The sequence below is a fragment of the Pezoporus wallicus genome, unplaced genomic scaffold (assembly GCF_028554395.1).
Source record: "Pezoporus wallicus isolate ANWC-B61680 ecotype Strahan unplaced genomic scaffold, APGP_CSIRO_Pwel_v1 contig_14383, whole genome shotgun sequence".
Taxonomy (NCBI): domain Eukaryota; kingdom Metazoa; phylum Chordata; class Aves; order Psittaciformes; family Psittacidae; genus Pezoporus; species Pezoporus wallicus.
In genome coordinates, this window is record NW_026635896.1 from 149,629 (window position 1) to 168,895 (window position 19,267).

Genomic DNA, 19,267 nt, shown 5'->3' on the forward strand with positions numbered 1-19,267 from the left:
GGGATGTGGATGTGCTGCAGTGCTGCCCTTTCACAGACTGCTAAAAAGGGATGCAAGAGGAGCGTTAGTTCTGCAGCACTGATCTTGGGCTGTTGTCATGATACCAGCACTGCAAAGGGGGAAACAAATCCAACAGAGGTGTTCAGCAGAAGCTGTGACCACTTTGTATCTGTGCTCCTCGTTGCCAGGTTGGACACAGGGGCTTGGAGCAAGCTGCTCTAGTGGAAGGTGTCGCTGCCCGTGGCAGGGGTTGGAACTGAATGAGCTTTAAGGTCCCTTCCAACCCAAACCAGGCTGGGATTTTCTGAAGCCAACCACAGTGTGCCCTGTAAGAGGGGTGCTGAGCTGCAGGAGAGGAGAAAAGTGAGGTTGGCTTTCCAGGCTGGCATTGCTCATGCATTAACAGCTCCTTCCATCCTGTCCCGGTAGCTCCTGGGGGTTCCATGGGCAGCACTAAGTGTCTCCAGTTGCAGTGTTCATTACCGGTGGGTTCTCTCCAGGCATGAACCAATAAATCACGTGGGGGCTCTGTGTGCTGTCCCGTGTCACTGTTCCAGATGTGTGTGTGTATCCTGTGGCACACAGAAACGCTGTGTGAATAAATAAGAGCAGTTTCCCGTGCTTTGAATCCTGACAGCGTGGTTTTACCGTAACCTCTTGTGTTTCCATCTTGTGCCTCAGCCTAAAGTAGAAGAGGAGCTTTCAGGTGACAAAGTACTTGAATCCGACCCGGAGAAAATGAGCCATGGGTTTCAGCTGGAGAGAGAGCCCTGTGAGCTCCAGAAAGGGAAACCCGTGGAGGAAAACGGAGAGCAGGAAGCGGAGCCCGTGAGGAACGGTGCCGAGAGCGTTTCCGAGGGAGAAGGAACTGAAGCAAACTCAGGCTTCACCGAGAGCTCCGGCGAAGGGCCAGTGTACCAGTACAAACCAGGTAAATCCTGCCTCGGACTCCTGCGAGCTTGCTTGGGTTTGCACCTCCCAAAGGGAAAGGCCATGTGTCCTCCCCATGGAATAAAGGATGTTTCCAGTGGGACTAGAAAGGTACTCAGTGTTCCACTGGGATCCACCACCCAACGGGCCCAGGGGCACCTTTGGGGGAGCACAAGGGGAAGGTTGGTTTCCTCTTGCTGGTGGTAATAAGAAGAGAAAATCCCCAGTCCCTTGAATTTGTTGCATTTGAGGACATTGGCTGCAGCACAGTGGAAATGGTGGTGAATTGGTTCCCATGTGATTGACAGCTGAGAACAATCCAAGAAATTCCATATAAGTTGATGTACTCCTTCAATAAGAGATTTGTAAGTTCTGATTGAGTCCTAAATACAAGTATGTGTGTTATAGAGATTTAATTTCCTGCATAAACCATTGCTTAGCTCTTCAGGTGTCTAGAAGAGGAAGGAAAGGGAAGAGTTTGTGGTTTCATCCAGGCTCTGCTATTGAGCTGTGAGAGTGCAGTTCTTTTGATGAAATAATTCAAGTGTGGGCTCGCAAGATAAGGTCCTTTCCTTGCTGGGTGGCACTGGATGTGGAATACCCGAGGGGTGGTTTTGTTATTTATTAAATAGTTAATTTGTAGACCTGAATCTCTATTAATTCACCTCATTGAAAGAGACCTTGAGACCAACTTCTCAGTTGCTACCAATTTTTAAGCCGTTTCTTATTCAGGTGAAGCTCCCTCCAAATAAATTACTCATTTTCTTGGGAGCCCAGAAATGGAAGAGTATAAAACAGAATAGGGAAGAGCCTGTGGAGCCTGGTGGATGAGGTATTGGACAAGGAGCAGCACTGTTAGGTAATTACACTGTGGTTGCAGAGCAGCCCTGGCCACTTGGTGCAGTGACCCTCTATTTCAGCTCTGCTTTCTAAAAAGGAGGAGTTTTGCCTTTTGATCAAGCAACCATGGGAGGAATTGTGTGTTTGATCCCGGTTTGTGCCCTTCTTGGGGAGCCAGGGCTGCCTGTGACACTGCCCAGCTGCTTTTCACATTAAAACAGCTTCTTGAGAACCTTCCAGCAGAAGGGAACCGTACACACAGACTGTATCTCGGTGCTGTCAGGGCTTTTCCATGGTAAATGAAGGGTGTTGTGGCACAGGGGATAGGCAGCTGGCTGGGAATGCTGGCTGGGACACCAGACTATTTTCTGCACCTCTTTATCCTGAAGCTCTGCAGAAGCAAAACTGCACAGAGAGCTTAAGTTTGTAGTTCCCTTTGTGTATGTTCATTCCCAGTTACTAAATCCCATCGCTGAAGTAAGTTCCAGTTTGTGGTCTGTGCAGAGCTGAGGATGGCGAGAACCCAGAGACCTAAAGCTGGTGATCAGGAACTGAAATAAAGGAGTAATAGAATCCTTTAACAGCAAACCTGAACTGGATTAATGGGAAGTGATGCCGTTGGGCACCAGTGCAGTACAAAGGCAGTGTCTTGTGCAGATGTTTTCCTTCAGAAGGAAAGGGGCCCCAGCACAGGGGCCTGATGAAGGCAACCTGGCTGCTGAGCAAATCCAGGTTTGCTTTCCTAACTCCAAACTGTGCAGCCAGGAAGGAAAATCCCATCTTTAGGCAACCAGATGCCCATTTTCCTTGTGCTGGAATGGCTGTAGGTTTACACTCTGATTTGCATCATGTGAGGTTCTCCACACCGTAGTTCTCCTGCCTGGAAAGGAGCAAAAAAAATGGGTGAAAAGTTGGGATTCTTAGAGCAGGGCCTGGGGTTGTGCATTTTCTTGTAGTTCCCACTGTTCTTTCCAGCTTGGGTTGTTAAAGGCTCCGTGTTCCCATGGTTTCAAAGGATGCTTGCACAAAACCCCTGCGTTAACTTTTGCATTTTCACCCCAAACCTGGGAATTGGCCCTGTTTCATCGTATCACACGAGTGGAATTCAGAGCCGAAACAATGCGCCATAGGTTGGAACTGGAATTGGTGATCAGTTCCATGGGGGTTGCTGCTGGCGTTGGCTATATGCTCTCCAGTGGCTGTGTTCCTTCATTGCGATGTGTGTCCTCTCCTCGCTGCCTTCAGTATGAAGGCAAAGCTGAATGAAAACTTCGCAGGCAGCTGTAGCAACCTCTTCCCTTTGGATTTAATGGAAACACGTCGGAGGGTTTGGTTCCCTATGAATCTCAGGCATCTTCTCTCCTTATAGAGCAGTGGAAGCCCCTGGACCCGGAGGGGAAGAAGCAGTATGACAGGGAGTTCCTGCTGGATTTCCAGTTCATGCCTGCCTGTATCCAAAAGCCGGAGGGGCTGCCTCCCATAAGTGACGTGGTTCTGGACAAGGTGAGAGGAGAGCCCATCAAACAGGTACGTGCAGCATGTTTAATCCTTAGCTAAAGATCCAAGTGCCTGCTTTATTCCTGGACTGTTGTGATGCAAGCTTCTGTTGGGAAGGGGAACTACTTGGCTGATGTCACATCACAGAATTCTTCCAGTAGAGGCATTGGTGCCTAATGAATGTACACAGATGATTTAAGGACTGAAGAGTTTTTAGTGGTCTCTATCTGGATTCAGTTGTGCTGGGTCATTATCATTTGAAGTGGTAACAGCCCTAAAGACCTATGGAGCAAAGCGAGACTGAACAGAGAGGTGGTGTCTTTAATCACATCAGTTCTAAGGTTAGAAAGCACAGGCAAGCTTTTGGGAAAACTGTTTGGGCTGAAACAATTACGTTTGTGAGCTGATCTGATAAAACCCCGGCTCACAAGCGCTTGTGTGATTTCTCTCCAGCCTTATTACAGATGTGATTTTCTCTGCTGTACGTCTGTGCTTACTGAAACACTTGTTATTTCTGAAGTGCTGACACCAAGCCTTTATTCTCCTCTCAGTGAGGCCTATGGAGTTCATTGATTTTGATGTAATCACTACAGACTTGCTCTTAAGACTGAAGCACAGAGGAGGACGTAGGTGATCCTCGTGTGCAGAAACGTTTCCACTGTGAATTTCATACCCAGACAAATTGTTCCCCAAGTGATTTCATCCACCTACTAGTTCTCCGTGATGGCTTCTCGCTGCTCTGTCTGCATCTGAGCTTCCTTTGCTCGCTTGGCCATCTGTCTTGTTAACACAAAAGGCATTTGTTTGAGGGAAGGTGGCAGTTTTGTGATCCTGAACCAAGGCAGGCCCATGTCAGCATTAGTTTTATCCTCCAGAGTCATGCTCAGCCTTGAGGTGTCACTGAGCTGCTCTGGAGCCACCTGCAGAAGATTAAATGCTTATGTGTAGTGTAAGTGTGGATGCATAAGACCTGCACAGTTTGTTAGAAGCATTCATTTGGATAGTGAATGTGACTGGTACGGGTTAGCAGAGGTTGTCTGTAGACTTGGATGAGCTCTGTGCTGCAGCACCCGCTGAACAGGTCCTGTTTGTGTCTCTTCTGCACCACGATGCAGGTCAATCAGCCAAAACTGCCACTGAGAACTCTGGACCCCCGGATACTGCCTCGAGGACCAGACTTCACGCCAGCCTTTGCTGATTTTGGGAGGCAAAGCCCCGGGGGAAGAAACGTATCTGGAAGTGTGAGTTTACCCCAACTTGCTGATCTAAAAACTGGCCTTAATGCTGATGAAGTCCATCCTCAGGCTTCTGGGCCTCTGCCGATGCTCCGGTGGTTCTGGTTGTGTCAGGATGAATGCCAGGGTGGTGGTGTCTTGGCTGTTGTAGGCAAATTAGGAGAGCATGGTGGATGGTTTGAACTGGTACGTATTGGTCTTCAATGGATTTGATCTCCTTCGCCTTTTCCTTGCGCCAGAGGCGTGGAAACGCGTTTCCACGCTGAGGACCCGGCCTTGGCACGTGTGTGAGCACACATTTCTCATACAACAACCCGGCGTCAGTGTGTACCATCACAGGAGTCTGTTTATGAAACATACTGCTAGAGCAAAGAGCTTTTACTAACCAGAAGTTAAAAACAAGGATACACAATATACGCAGAGCCTGTGTTCCTGCTTGCTCTGTGCTTCCACGTGGTGTTTTGCTTTGGTTACTTCATTCCTTGTTTTCCTGCCTTTTCCTCTGCTTTTCTTTCCCTTTCTCATCTTTCCCCTGTGTCTGGCTTTGCCCATGCTCTGAAATCCCTCTCTGAATTCTTCCTTCTTGCCTTTGCCATCTCTTCCTTGGGGGGCAGGTGCCCCCCCCCCCCCCAGCATGGTCCTGCCCAGTCAGCGCAGCTGAGGATGGAGGCTGCTCCATTAGGAGCAATCATGGATTTTCAGCTCCCTATTAAGATACATCCAGTGTCTCCATCTGGATGTATCTACTGACGTAGCCATCATTTATCTTTCAAAACTGCTGGTTTCGGAAGCATTCACTGAATGACCTCGGCTTCAAGCTGCACATTTCCTGAGGCTCAGAGGCAAACCTGGTGATTTTGAGCTGATGTTGCATTTCTGCTTTGAGAGTGGTCCCGTGGCCTGTGCCGTGGGGTCTGTGCCCATGTCCTGGAGTAGCTTTGGTGCCCTGGTTCCTCTCAGAGCACCACTGGGTCCCAAAACCTCGATGCTGTTGGAGGTCGACTTCGCTCCCTGTGTTTAGGACTTGGAGGTGGCACTGCGGCACCTTCTCTCCTTTCGTGCACTGGATGTCCTGAGCCTCCCGGCATCTCAGTAACGTCCCTGTCACTCTTTCTCTTTCCACAGGCCTGCAAAGTGCAGAGCAACCCTGGATTGCCTTCCCTGGCTCGGTGCGGGTCCCCAGCATGCCCTCTCTTGGTCTCGCCTCACCCACCATTGAGGAACCTGCCGCTAGGGGTAAGCCAAATCCCCCCCTCTCCCCCCACATCTTTGCACCTTTTTGTAGAGTTGTCTTTCTCCCTAATGCCCGCTGTTGATAAAGAACCACTGGCAGAAAACTTTACAAAAAGGTGCAACCTTGTTTAAAAGCAAACCGAAACCAGACTTGCATTGTACCCCTCTAGGCAGTCTTCAGTGGTGGGTGGGACATCACCAGCTGAGGGCATGCTGGGACGTTGGCCTGAGCGGGATCCGCGAGGGGTCTGCACTTTGCAGACCTGTGGAAAGGGGGAGACAAGGTAAGTCCCGCTTACCCCGTTCATTTGGAGCATTCAGCACATAACATACATCCTACATCTGCGCCTTCCCGGAGTTGAGCCTTCCTTTGCGTTTCTGTCGTGGAGGGTGTGAAGGTGATGTGATTCCACCAGCCCTGTGGCGGTGGTTGGTAGGGGACGAGAGGGGTTTCAGCCCTGAGCAAAACCAGACCTTGCCTTCTCGTGAAGCATGGCAAACCCCTGCGTGTACGCTGCCTGTCCACTCGGTCATCCCACCTCTGCACAGGCCATGCCCATGAACCATTAAACCCACTGCCTATCGCTCGCCCTCGAGGTGATGTCAAGCAGCTCAGCGCTAACCAGCTTTTGGCACCTTGAGAATCTTTTGTTTTGCTTCCTTGGCTTTGTCTTCATTTCCTTCTTTTTCGCTTCAACGTGTTGTATGACTGTGTTGAGAACTAACAAATGCCGCGTCAAACGCAAGGGGTGGAACGACACAGCAACGAAGTGGAGTTCATAAACGCTTCTTGGTGTGGACAAGGAGTTAGAGGAGTGCAGTGGGTAGTGAGTACAGACACAGAGGAGTAGGGTTGGAGAGGACCCGTCGGCCCCACACTCCGAGGCAGGATGGGGTGATGGCATCTCGAGTCACCTCAATGCTTGTGCTTCCCTGAGAGGCAGAGTCACCCCTGGCATCCAAGCTCAATTTCCCCTTCTGCATTTGAAGCCTGTTGCAGAGGGAGCAGTTCTTTCACTTCTTGGATGGTTTTCAAAGTGTTACCATGACTCGTGGCCTGAGAGTGGAAGTGGACCTTGAGCAATGGGCTGTGTTGTGTTGCTGTGAGTTTTGGGCTCCTCTGCAGGAGGCTTGTCCCTCTTTCTTCCTGCTTTCCTTTTCTCCTCCCTCCTCATCCAGAAGACAGGTAATCCAGGTGGCTGCAGGAACATCTGGTGATTGTTTCTCTGTGCCTTTGGTGGAAAACACTATTTCAGTGCAAGCTGTAGCCCTGTAAGCACAGGTGGTGCTGGGTTACAAAAGGGAAGCACCCCTTTAACTTGCTGCCTTGTAAATCTGGAACCAGAAAACCCCAGATTATTTTCTGTTTTAAGTTTGATCTGTGTATGATTTTATTATACGTTCAAAGGAGCCTCCTGTTCGCTGTTCTTAAAGCCTAGTCCAGCAGTTTGAACCGAGTTTATTCACAGATATTGAAAGAAGACAATCCTAAAGGAAGTCCTTGTTCTGGGCATGCAGTTGAAGGTCTGGTCTTGAAGGCAGCCAGGTTTGAGGAGGCTGTGACACGCAGCGTGCTGCACGAGGAGATGCACAAGCGCTCCTTGGAATACTCTGCTTTAGGAGCAGTAACCTCCCTCGGGGAGGCATGGTTGCTCTGCAAGCTGAGGCCTTGGCTTTCCTGGACCCGTATCCCAGGGAGCTCCGTGGCCTTGCGGCTCTGTCCTCGCGTGCCACAACCCGGCTGCGGTGGGAAGGTCCTGCAGAGCGGAGCTGCCTCTTGCAGGAGGGACGGGGCAGCCACAGGTTCCCTCGCGTTGGCTTTGCCTGGGTTCCTGGGGGAAACAAGCCCAAACCCTTGGATTTCAGGGCCCGCTGCCAGCCTGGCTCTGGTTCCCCAGCTTCCCGTGGGCCAGGAGCTGTGTGGTGAGGTCTGACACGCGTGGCTGAAGCCAGCCGCTTTGCTGTTGCGTTACTGTCTGGTTTTCCAGCTGGAGGGAAGTTTCTGCTTTCCCCAGCCCCACGTTTGTGGCGTGGTTGGAACTTGGGCAGCAGAACTGTGTGAAATGGCATAAAAGCAGAGGTGGGTGTCTCAGCATGCAAAGCGGGCTTCATTGCATCGTGCTGGTGTCGAGCAAGGGCTCTCGACACCAACTGGTGGGAGCAGAGAGGATTGGTACCTGATGCAGGAAGGTTCTAACACCCAAAAGCATCATGAAGACACCCCCCCCCCCCCCATTCTTGCTGTCTTGTTCTGCTGTTGTTCTTCATGAGTGATGGACTTACACGGATGCATTACAGTTACGGCTTGCACCCAGAAGGGTTTGAAGGATGTGATGGGTTATTTCTGTGCATGCTGCTGGGATGTGGACTAAGATCTTGGTACGTGGTGGGGCAGCATGGTGACACACACCGTGTCACCCTCTTCCATTGCATCATGCACAGCGTGAGCTGGTTGTCTTTTGACAACACCTTACGCTGTGGCTATGTTATCCCATAACGAAGCTCAAACAAGAGCTCCAGCAGTGGTGGTGATTGTGTTTGTGTTCACCCACAGCACACGTTGACATTGTCAAAGCCAAGCAGTTCACATTGCAGATACAAGCTCCTGTCTTTAAGGAGGATTTTGGCTTTTAATAGTGCAAAACCAGGTTTGGGGCTCACATAAGAGGCACCAGCGAAGAGCAGTTTCCTTCTGTATGCAGTGAAGCTGAATAACTGAGCTGGTTTTGCCTCTCTGATGCTCACTGAATCCCTTTGTTGAACAAAGAAAGGTTTTTAATGGCTCATCTTTCATGTGGAGGTTGCCCACTGCCCTCTGAGGAGATGAAGGACTTGTGTGGAAAGTAACAGGGATTGATAATGGAGTTCTGTTGCTGCACTAATTTTACATTGAGGTTGGTCATTTCTAATGAATGAGTTCAGGAATATGAAAGAGCAAGGGGGAGGAATAACCTGACAGCATTGGTGACCTTTCATCCTTAATCAGAAGCTCCCAGTGATGAAGAGGGAGTTCAGGGGTGTCTTGTGCCCTGTCACTTGTACAGCGGATGAAATACTCCCCAGTTTTGGCAGGTTTTGTACCTGATTTGATGGGAGGAGCGTCATGTTGTACAGGATTGTTGCAGAGGGGTGCTTGATGCTGTTTCAAAGTGCCGTGTGTCCCTTTTTTGTGTGAAACTACAACAGGTTTGACCCATCTCTGTTGGGATCCATGTTCCTTCAATGCAGGAGCCGCACTGATGCTCTGTTCAGTGCGGTTTGTGTCGTTCCTGTCCCAAAACAGCTTTGTTTGAGCAATCTCCAGTAAAACTTCCCGTTTTCAGCAGGGCTGCTGGTTGATCTTTATCTAATTGCTTGGGATGTTTGAAATACACCTGTAAGGACTTCCTAATCCTTAAATACACCTTTGCTGGGATGTCGCAGTTACGCAGTTTCTGGCTTTCAAGAGGCTGCTTCTGTCAGTTGGGTTCACTTCTGCTCAGGCAGCATCCGGAGCATCGCCAGTGTGTGTAGGCCATGGTCATCCCATATCTGCTTTGGGGGAAAGCTGCCTGAGAGAAGCATGTTTGGTGTCTTCGTGTTCCCTCTGGCCAGCCTGGAGCAGTGTGTTGGGTCAGAGAGAGTCCTCAGAGCCCGAGGAGCAGTTGCTGATTGTCAGCGTTGGCGTGTGCCCTGGAGCGTGTTACGGAGATGGGAGCTCAAAAGGGGATATAACAAGGAATGTTTTTGTCCTAGTTGTTGAATGTTGGACCGAGGAGATCGCAGCCAGGCCAGAGGAGAGAGCCCAGGAAGATCATCACTGTGTGTGTGAAGGAGGATGTGCACCTGAAGAAGGCAGAGAACGCCTGGAAGCCGAGCCTGAAGAGAGAAAACCAAACTGAGGACCCAGAGAATGTCAAAACGCAGGTGAGAGCGTTGGTGAGCGCTTTGGGAGCGCAGCAGTGCGTGACAGAGGGAGGATGGGGCTTTGCTTTCGCTGTTGTGTAAGAGCATGAGAAAGGACAATGAATTCCAGTCTGAATCACAGCTTTCCCCTGTGTTGAATGGCTTTTTCATGTGTTTATACTTGACCTGGAGTTCACGTGGCAGCCCTGTCTGTTAAGGGACTCTCAGTAGGGAAGAGTGGACAACCTGCTACCTCTCCTCCAGGACTGTTTTTCTATTGCTACTTCACTAAACTATTCCTGTCTCCATTCTAAAGCAAACAGCCTCAACCTTCCAGCACAGAACTTGCTTTTCATCCCCTCTTACACTCAGCAAGACTGAGGTTCCTCTGTAAAGTTCCTTCAGCTCCTGCCCAGCCCAGCAGCACGTCTCTGTGCCTGTGTGCCCCTCCTGCCCTCCGTGGGGCAGCCACTCTGGGCAGAGGTGTTTGCCTGGTGTAGTTTGAAGGCTAAGTTGGGATAGTGTTGAAGGACACAGGAATTCTGTAATCTCTGGTTGAGGGAGGAAGCCACTCCCTGTTACCTCTTGGCTAAACTGAGATCAAGAAGACACTTTCACTGGGTGGGAGCAAGGGCCTTGTGCCTCTGTTGTACATGAAACAAAGAGCACTTGAGCATTCCCAAAAGTCCTGCCCACAGCCTTGGTCTTTGGTAGCTGAGTCACAAGGGAGGCTGGACTGTGTGTAACTTCCTAGAAGTTCCCACATCTCCATTCACCTCTGAGCTGCATCCCAGCTCGTTTCCAAGAGGTATCTGATTTAGACTTCAACTCACAGTTTTTCTGTCCCTCAGGAGCTGTTCCGCAAGGTACGAAGCATCTTGAACAAGCTGACACCCCAGATGTTCAACCAGCTCATGAAGCAAGTCACAGACCTGACGGTGGACACAGAGGAGAGGCTGAAAGGAGTCATCGACCTGGTCTTCGAGAAGGCCATCGATGAGCCGAGCTTCTCGGTGGCGTATGCCAACATGTGCAGGTGTCTTGTAACGGTAAGAGCTGCCAGAGTCACACAGGAGATTCCTCTGCATGGGGATGCTCTGCACGTTATCCCCATGACCTGATGGGCAGTGACATGAAAGTGGCAGGAGCAGGGTTAAATGTTAGTTTCTTAACACCAATAAGGGATTTCTTCTTCGACATCCAGTGGCCATGCCTGCAGGCAGAAGGCTGTGCTTGGAGCGATGTGCTGGTTGGAGCTGAGGACACTTGGCCCTGCCTGCTCACACCAGTTGTATGCAATGAGATGGAATCACAGAATGCCATGCTGGAAGGAACCTCAAAGATGCTAGAAAGGTCCAACCTTTCTAGGCCAAGCAAGACGTAGGCTCAGTGACCGAGCGCCTTGTCCAACACTGGGGAATCCACCTCTTCCCTGGGGAGGTTCTTCCAGTGACTGAGTGTTCTCACTGGGAAGATTCTTCTCGTGTCCAGTCAGAATCTCCCCAGGAGTAACTTGTGCCCATCACCCCTTGTCTTTTCTATGGGACTCCTGATAAAAAGAGTCTCCAGCTTCTTTGTAGTCGCTTTGTAGTCACTGGAATATGGGGATGAGGTCTCCCCTGAATCTTCTTTTCCCAAGGCTGACCAAACCCCTCTCAGCCTTCCCTCACACGGTTTCCTAGTCCTTGGGTTTTCTTTGTGGCCCTTCTCCGGACCCTCTCCAGCCTGTCCACAGGCAGGAGTCAGGTTTGGAAAGTTCAGCATCTGTCTCATTTCAGAAGAGAGGCCACAGGGGCTGAGCTGAGCTCCAGAGAGCTCATTTCAGATGGTGGATTTGAATCATAGAATCCCAGCCTGGTTTGGGCTGGAAGGGACCTTAAAGCTCATCCAGCTCCAACCCCTGCCATGGGCAGGGACCCCTTCCACTAGAGCAGCTTGCTCCAAGCCCGTGTCCAACCTGGCCTTGAACACTGCCAGGGATGGGGCAGCCACAGCTTCTCTGGGCACCCTGTGCCAGCGCCTCAGCACCCTCACAGGGAAGAGCTTCTGCCTAAGAACTCATCTCAGTCTCCCCTCTGGCAAGTTAAAGTCATTCCCTCCTTACATCCAACCTGAATCTTCCCTGTCTCTACCTGGGACAAAACAACCCCCTTCTGTCCCTGATCGTCATTGGCTCCCTACAAAGGAGCACAGCTCCAGAGTCTGCAGCACAGAGTAAGTGTGATTTTAAGCAGTGTGTCTTTTTAAAGGATGCTGTGGATGGAAATGTAATTGTCTCTGGGCTGAGGTGGTGTCAGCCGAGTTCTGAGCGTGGCTTTACATCTGAAACATAAAGCTCCACTGGAAATCACGGCATGATGCCTTGACATCCAGAGCCCTGCAGGGCTGTGCTGCCCAGTATGGAGTACATGACAGAGTGCGACGATGGCTCGTAGGAAGCCTCGCTCATACGTGGAGTTTGGCCCTATTTCTGCTGATGTTTTCCTTCCTTGTCCTCCAGCTGAAGGTGCCCATGGCAGACAAACCCGGGAGCACGGTGAACTTCCGCAAGCTGCTGTTAAATCGCTGCCAGAAGGAGTTTGAAAAGGACAAGGCTGACGATGATGTCTTTGAAAAGAAGCAGAAGGAACTTGAAGCTGCAACCACTGTAAGTGGTGTTTTCCCTCTTAAATTCTCAAGAGCTCCCTCTGAGTGTGATCTTTTGAAGATGGAGTTGATGTGGGGAGAGTTCAGAGTCGAGAGTGTCATTTCTGCCCCTGTGGCTGAGCCTCATAAAACCCCTTTGCCTCGATCAGTGGGTTTAGACCAGCCTCTTTGGGGGGTTTTAGGAGAAAAAGAGTAAACAGGGACAACGTCAACTGTAATGAACATAAAACTGGACCTTTGAAGAGTTCTGTGCTCTGTGAACATGGGGTTTTAGAGCTGTTTCTCTGTTACACAGCCAGAGGAGAAGACGCGGCTCCATGACGAGCTGGAAGAGGCCAAGGACAAAGCCCGACGGAGATCCATTGGGAATATAAAATTCATTGGCGAGCTTTTCAAACTGAAGATGCTGACGGAGGCCATCATGCATGACTGCGTGGTGAAGCTGCTGAAGAACCATGACGAGGAGTCCCTCGAGTGCCTTTGCCGCCTCCTGACCACCATTGGCAAGGACCTGGACTTCGAGAAGGCAAAGGTAGGGGAGGACCAGGAGTGGGAGACGAGGCCTCATGGGCAGGGATGGAAACATGGGTGTGGGGTGGGTTTACTTGAGGATTTACTTGGTTTTCCTTCAGGAATGGCATGAGGAAATCATCTGCTCTTGTGTGGATGTTTCATCATGACCTGGCCTCGCTCCCTTGTCTTGTAACGTTGTGGAGTGTTTTCAGCCGTGTTCTCCAGTTGTTGTTTCCAAATATTTCAGCCAAACGCTTTGTTTGTTGTTTCTTCACCACTGAAGGTTTATGTTACCTACAAAATGTACCACTTGAATGTATTTTTAGGGTTAAACCTAAAAAACCCTCATTAACTGGCCTGCCCCCATCCCTCCCTGCATCCTGGTGTCACCGTCATTCCAGAGTGAAGCAACCGCAGCACTCCATCCTCCTCCTTCCCATTTCCCAACAAACATCTATGTAGCACAGAGCATCACACACTCGATGAGCTCCTTCTGGCACAGTCTGCTTCTCCTTCCCCAAAGCCAGGCTGGGGATGAAACAGTGCTCAGGGGATTTGCCAGGAATCAGTCAGACTCAGCTCTGAAGCAAATGGAGCTGTAATTGTTTTCAACTGCTCGGGAAGGGAGTTCCCTAACAGGGCTCTGGATTGCAGGGATCACAGCAGATCCATCCTGATCCTTATGGGGAAACAGCTTCACAAACTGTTCTGTGTTGTCACCACACCAGTGCAGTTTACCACTGATCCCCAGCTGAACGCAGGGTTAACCCAGCAGCATGCACGTCACTGATGCAGGTTTGAGAGTGCCAGGAGGAGGATTCAGTTTCTCCACGTGCTTTGGGAAGAAAACAGGGTCTGACTTCTGAGCAGTAGCTGAGGTCACGCTGGGTGGCTCCTGAGTGCTGGGTTGGTCTTTGAGAGCATGGAAACGTGCTAGAAGCCAACATTTTGGTGCACTGGCCCCTTCTGCAGTCTGGAGCTGTGGCACCGCATGGCACAGCGGGTGCAGCCAGGGAAGGGCTGGCAGATGTCGTGTTGTCCCTCTCCTGTCTTTGTGATTTCTTACTCCTATCAAGTGATAAGCTGTTATTTGTATCCCCTTAGTGGGGTAGATGTTTTATTACACGTCCTTATTGAAGCTGAAGTGGTAGTGAGCACTATGATTAAAGCTCCTGGACACAGTCCATGTTAAATATTTTCCCCCTCATTCCTAACTTTGGAAACATTTGCTCTCGAGCTGAAACTTTTCAAAGGCAAGGCCAGAACCCAATTTTAACAGGGTTTCTCTTGCTGGTTTAAGTGTAAGGGAAAGGGTTTGGCTGCTTTTAGTGAGGGAGTGGGAAACACTGTATAAAACCACCCTGAAACTTCATTTAAAACAGCCAGAGCCCCATTTGTGGGGGGGGGAAGACTTTTTGGAGGCTGGCAGGTTAAATTTAGACCTACTGGAGGCTTCTCTAAGGATACCAGTTGATGTCTTAGTGTGAACCCTTCTGGGTTCCATCACATCGTGACTTCTTGGATGAGACGGAGCTCGCAGGAGTTCGCACTAGAGCTGAGCCTGTTCAACAGGCTCCTGGTAGAGAGCAGCTTCTGTCACAGCTTCCCCTGCCTGACCCCGGCTGAGCTGGTCTGGGGAGGCAGCGCGTTGGAACGATGTCTGCAGAGTCACCTTCGTGCCTTTTAGTTTCCTGAGCCACTTTTTCTCAGGCTGAGGTAGAGCAGGACTCCCCTTTATGGCAGCAGGTACCCAGTACATCTGATCAGCTGCACTGTGAGAGCAGCCACATGGAACAGCAGCTTCATCATGGACAAAGCCCCCCATGACCTGGCTTCAATGAGCGCTTGAGCCCAGAACCACCCCCGTGTGCTGGGCTGCACCCCCAAAGCGTGAGCAGCAGCTCAGGGAGGGGATCCTGCCCCTCTGCTGTGCTCTGGGGAGACCCCCCCCTGCAGCCCTGATCCAGCTCTGGATTCCTCAGCACAAGAAAGACACGGAGCTGTTGGAGCGAGGCCAGAGGAGGCCATGGAGATGCTGCGAGGGCTGAAGCAGCTCTGCTCTGGAGCCAGGCTGAGAGAGCTGGGCTGGGGCAGCCTGGAGAAGAGAAGGCTCCTGAAGGGGAGACCTGAGAGCAGCTCCAGTGCCTGAAGGGGCTGCAGGAATGCTGGAGAGGGGCTTTGGACAAGGGCCTGTAGGGACAGGCCAAGGGGAATGGCTTTAACCTGCCAGAGGGGAGACTGAGATGAGCTCTTAGGCAGAAGCTCTTCCCTGTGAGGGTGCTGAGGCGCTGGCACAGGGTGCCCAGAGAAGCTGTGGCTGCCCCATCCCTGGCAGTGTTCAAGGCCAGGTTGGACACAGGGGCTTGGAGCAAGCTGCTCTAGTGGAAGGAGTCCCTGCCCGTGGCAGGGGTTGGAACTGGAGGAGCTTAAGGTTTCTTCAACCCAAACCATTCCATGATTCTATGCAGAGGGTGTAGATTATTTGAGTAATTAAATACACAGAGAAAGCAGGTGCCAAATGAAAGAGGTGCCCACAGATTTGTTCTTCATTTCTTGCCCATCCTGCACCGTGCACACTCATCCAATCTGGGGGAGCACACAAGACCCAGCCCTCACTTCTCCAGGGAGCAGCTCCATGTCCTCAGATGTGTTTTCCTGCCACAGAAGTGCAGAACCTGCTCACTCCCCACCTGAGTTCCTGTTTTCTTCCAAGCCTCATTGCTGCTGCTGCTGTTTCTCTTGTGTAGCCTCGCATGGACCAGTATTTTAATCAGATGGAGAAGATTGTGAAAGAGAGGAAAACCTCTTCAAGGATTCGGTTCATGCTTCAGGATGTGATAGACCTTAGGCTGGTAGGTACCAACACAAGTAAGTAAAAGAGCATGTTCCTTGTCATGTCCAGGCTGGAAGAGCTCTCCTGCAACAGCAGGGATTTACAGTATTTACAGCAGCAGTGGGGTGTTAAGAGGGGAGATCTGTGCCCCTTATCCCAAAAGTCCAGCTGATTAAAGGCAGAAAATCTCTTATTTTGCCTAAACAGTGGCCAGTGTTGGTGCTTGTGTCAGGTGCTTTGGTTCTGCTCCATTTTAGACACATGCCCACACTGGCTTCTCCCACTGCTGATACAGCCCAGTGGCAGCAGCCACCCCTGAGCTCCTGTCGCAGGAGAGGTTTTGGATGGGTTTCCCCCACAGCATCCCTTGTGCTTCTCTGTGTCAGTCACATTGCTTTGCTGCCTTCGAGTCCATGTGCTCTGGGTGTAGCTGTTCCCTGCCAGCACTTGTGCTGATGGGGCTGAATCACTCTGAGCTACATCACCCACAAGTGAGGGGGTGGTTGGTGTGGCTGGAAAAGTGAGGGCTCTTCCCCAAGGCAGTATAGATCTCCTTGGAAGCTGGTCCTGTACTGCTGGCACAGCCAGGCATCTGCTGGTTGTCTCCTGGCTGCATTGTGCAGACAGAAGCAAACGGAATCTGCTCTGTTGGGATGTGACAACGGTGGGTCCACACTAAACTCCATAGATCAATAATACCATGGGGTAGACAAGTGCACTCACAGTGCAGATAGGGATTTGTCCATGTTTAGGGATTGTAGTGACAGGACAAGGGGTAACTGGTTCAGACTTAAACAGGGGAAGTTTAGATTGGGTATAAGGAGGAAGTTCTTTACTGTGAGGGTGCTGAGGCACTGGAATGGGTTGCCCAGGGAGGTTGTGAATGCTCCATCCCTGGCAGTGTTCAAGACCAGGTTGGACAGAGCCTTGGGTGCCATGGTTTAGTGTGAGGTGTCCCTGCCCATGGCAGGGGGGTTGGAACTGGATGAGCTTAAGGTCCTTTCCAACCCTAACTATTCCATGGTTCTATGTTGTCATCAAGCCATGGGTTTGAACATGGCCAAGGTGTTAAAGCTGGAGCCTTGTGCCATGGAGGGTGTCTCTGCACCGTGCAGTTGAGGATGTGACTGCAGGTTTCACAGACCAGCACCTGTAACGTCCCCCTGTAGGTGTGACGGCAGCTTTAGCCACAAGACAGCGCTTGACTCAAGCCCTGAACAGGTTTTACTCGTACCTCAAGCAGCTGCTTTGAAGCTGCTTTGGGCTTTTGTTGAAGCTGAAGTCACCGTTTTGACTGCAGGGAGCACAGAGGTAGTTACCATAAAGGCTTAATGAGGTTGCAGCAAGATCAAGGAACAGCCAGGTTAACTGGGGATAGATGGATCTGTGCAGTGTATGGTCAGGTAGACACATCAAGCATAGGAAGTGCTTTGTGGGGAGACAGCTCCACCCCTCTCTGCAGGATTCCTGTCTCAGCCATCACGATCCAGGAGTGGCAGAGCACCATCTCCAGATAAAATGCAGTCACTTCTCACTGCTTTATTTTAAGGGCTTCATGTTTTTATCTTGAGCTTGAAGGAAGGGCTTCAGCAAATAGTGTCAGTAATAGAGAGTGACAGCAGCATCCCTCTGGTCCTTCTCTTTCCTGTGATCCTAGAAAAATGGGAAAGCTGGGAATGTGCAGGATGGTGGGGATTAAAATATCCTGAGCTCATTCATGCCTCTGCAGAGTCAGGTCTTCACTGCAGCCTCCACTCTCCACCAAAGCACCTACCACAGTGTACATACCACAGTGTACATACCACAGCGCACATACCAGAGCACATAGCTTTGACCTGTGGTGCTGGGATAACCACATCCCCAGCGTGATCCCCGTCCCTCATGAGCTGCCCCTCCAGGAGGTGACAGGGGTGGGAGGGTGATGCCTCGTTGGCAGTGCAAAACCCTGTTCATGATGCTCCCCTGGAAGCTGTCTGAGCACGTGTTTGCTTCTTCCCCAGTGCAATTGGGTGTCCCGGAGAGCAGACCAGGGCCCCAAGACCATCGAGCAGATTCATAAAGAAGCCAAGATTGAAGAGCAGGAGGAGCAGAGGAAGGTCCAACAACTCATGACCAAAGAGAAGAGGAGACCAGGTAAGTACAAGCCAAGCTGGCTTCTCCTTTCACTCGTTTCCCATCCGGTGGCCACAGAGGGAATCCCACGTAACAGAAACAAATCTGTTTTTCTTCCTTAGCACGTATAGTGAAGGGAATTGAGGCCTGATTATGGCTGAGGCTAGGGAAGGAACAGACTTGTCATGGGCCAGCTGTGTGCATTTTCCAGGGGGGCAAAAAATAGACGATCACAGGCCAATAGTGCTGAAGTTTCTCCATGTTTGATGTGGTGTCAGGCTGCCAGGAATCTGTTACCACAAGCTAGGAGGCAGGAGCCAGGTTTGCCATCCATTCTTGCATACAGCAGAATCCAGTTTCAAGAGAACACCATCTGATTCCTAAAGTAACCCTGTTGTCTTTAGCCCTTAAAGTTGTGAGCTGTTAGCAGGAGAAAGTGGTGTGGCATTACCTTAAATTGCCACCAGCCCTCGAGGCTGGCGCTGTCTGCAGGGCAGTGGGGGGGATTAGGCTTTAATTACCCTACATCAAGAGAAGAGAGGAACGCAGGACTGCCTCAGGGATAGTGTCTGCACCAGCCCAGCGCTGCTGAAACCTGTGCAACAAGTGGGGTTGGGGTTGGGTTAGCAAAGGCTTGTGGTCTGCTCCTTTGGTGAGCTTGTGAATGCACCACGTGCAACCAACCACATTCAGATCACAGAAACAGACACTGAGAAACCTGAGCAGGAAGAATCACAAGCAAAACCAGCCCTTGAAAACAGTGAGATCTTTCCTGTCAAAGGTGGTTTCTATTAATAAAGTCAGGCAGTGTGGCTACATCATCTTACTCGAAAGAAACACTCCCAAAAGACATGGAATTGTGCTGGGGCTGAGCAGAACCGTGCCATCTCCTTCTCCTCCTCCTGCTGAACCTGGAGGCAATGGCCCTTGTCCTCCCGGGCACTGCTGGAGCCACGGGGATGAGCTCAGGGTGGTTGTGTTTGTTATCTGTCAGGTGTCCAGCGGGTCGATGAAGGCGGTTGGAACACTGTGCAGGGGGCAAAGAACAGCAGAGTGCTGGACCCCACCAAGTTCCTTAAAATCACCAAGGTAGGTGCCAGCACGAGACTCATTCAGAGCAACAAGCATGCCAAGGTCTTGCTTTACCGTGTGTGTCTGTCGAGAAAGGACCGACATGGTGTTCACAGGTCAGAACTGGGTTTTGAGGATGTTTTGTATCTCTGGAATTAAGACTGTGCCTAAATAAAGCACAGAGGAAGAGTGTTATCTTCTGAGTGTTTGCTGTGAGGGAGAGCAGTACACACACACTTTTTCTCAGGTACTTGGCATCCTTTTGGTAACCCAGAAGTTCTCTTCATTGGTAAATCTGTGTTTTATTAAATGATGATTGAAAGAGAACATGAGTTTGGGGTATTATGTGTGATGATGCAGCACATCACGTGGCTGATGCAGGAGGGGTCTCAAACACCTGCATGGCAGAAACCCTTTGCTGCCTCAAGTTCTCAAGGCTCTATTCTGCCACTGCTACTTAGCAGAATGAGGG

At 50.7% G+C, this 19,267-nt stretch overlaps 1 protein-coding gene across 16 annotated transcripts in view; it reads left to right on the top strand.

Moving 5' to 3' along the window:
• Positions 1–19,267, top strand: part of EIF4G3 (eukaryotic translation initiation factor 4 gamma 3) — a 149,524-nt gene that overhangs the window by 114,088 nt on the left and 16,169 nt on the right. For 14 of the 16 annotated variants that reach the window (XM_057398548.1, XM_057398549.1, XM_057398551.1 and 11 more), the window contains 11 exons: positions 682–931; positions 3,140–3,297; positions 4,383–4,508; positions 5,628–5,738; positions 9,471–9,641; positions 10,472–10,669; positions 12,121–12,267; positions 12,562–12,798; positions 15,527–15,631; positions 17,613–17,745; positions 18,719–18,813. In XM_057398548.1, coding sequence (XP_057254531.1) covers positions 682–931; positions 3,140–3,297; positions 4,383–4,508; positions 5,628–5,738; positions 9,471–9,641; positions 10,472–10,669; positions 12,121–12,267; positions 12,562–12,798; positions 15,527–15,631; positions 17,613–17,745; positions 18,719–18,813 — 1,731 coding nt within the window. Of the gene's footprint in view, positions 1–681; positions 932–3,139; positions 3,298–4,382; positions 4,509–5,627; positions 5,739–5,905; positions 6,020–9,470; positions 9,642–10,471; positions 10,670–12,120; positions 12,268–12,561; positions 12,799–15,526; positions 15,632–17,612; positions 17,746–18,718; positions 18,814–19,267 lie in introns of those variants that run through there. The other 2 variants (XM_057398558.1, XR_008970803.1) reach the window with 2 other exon arrangements.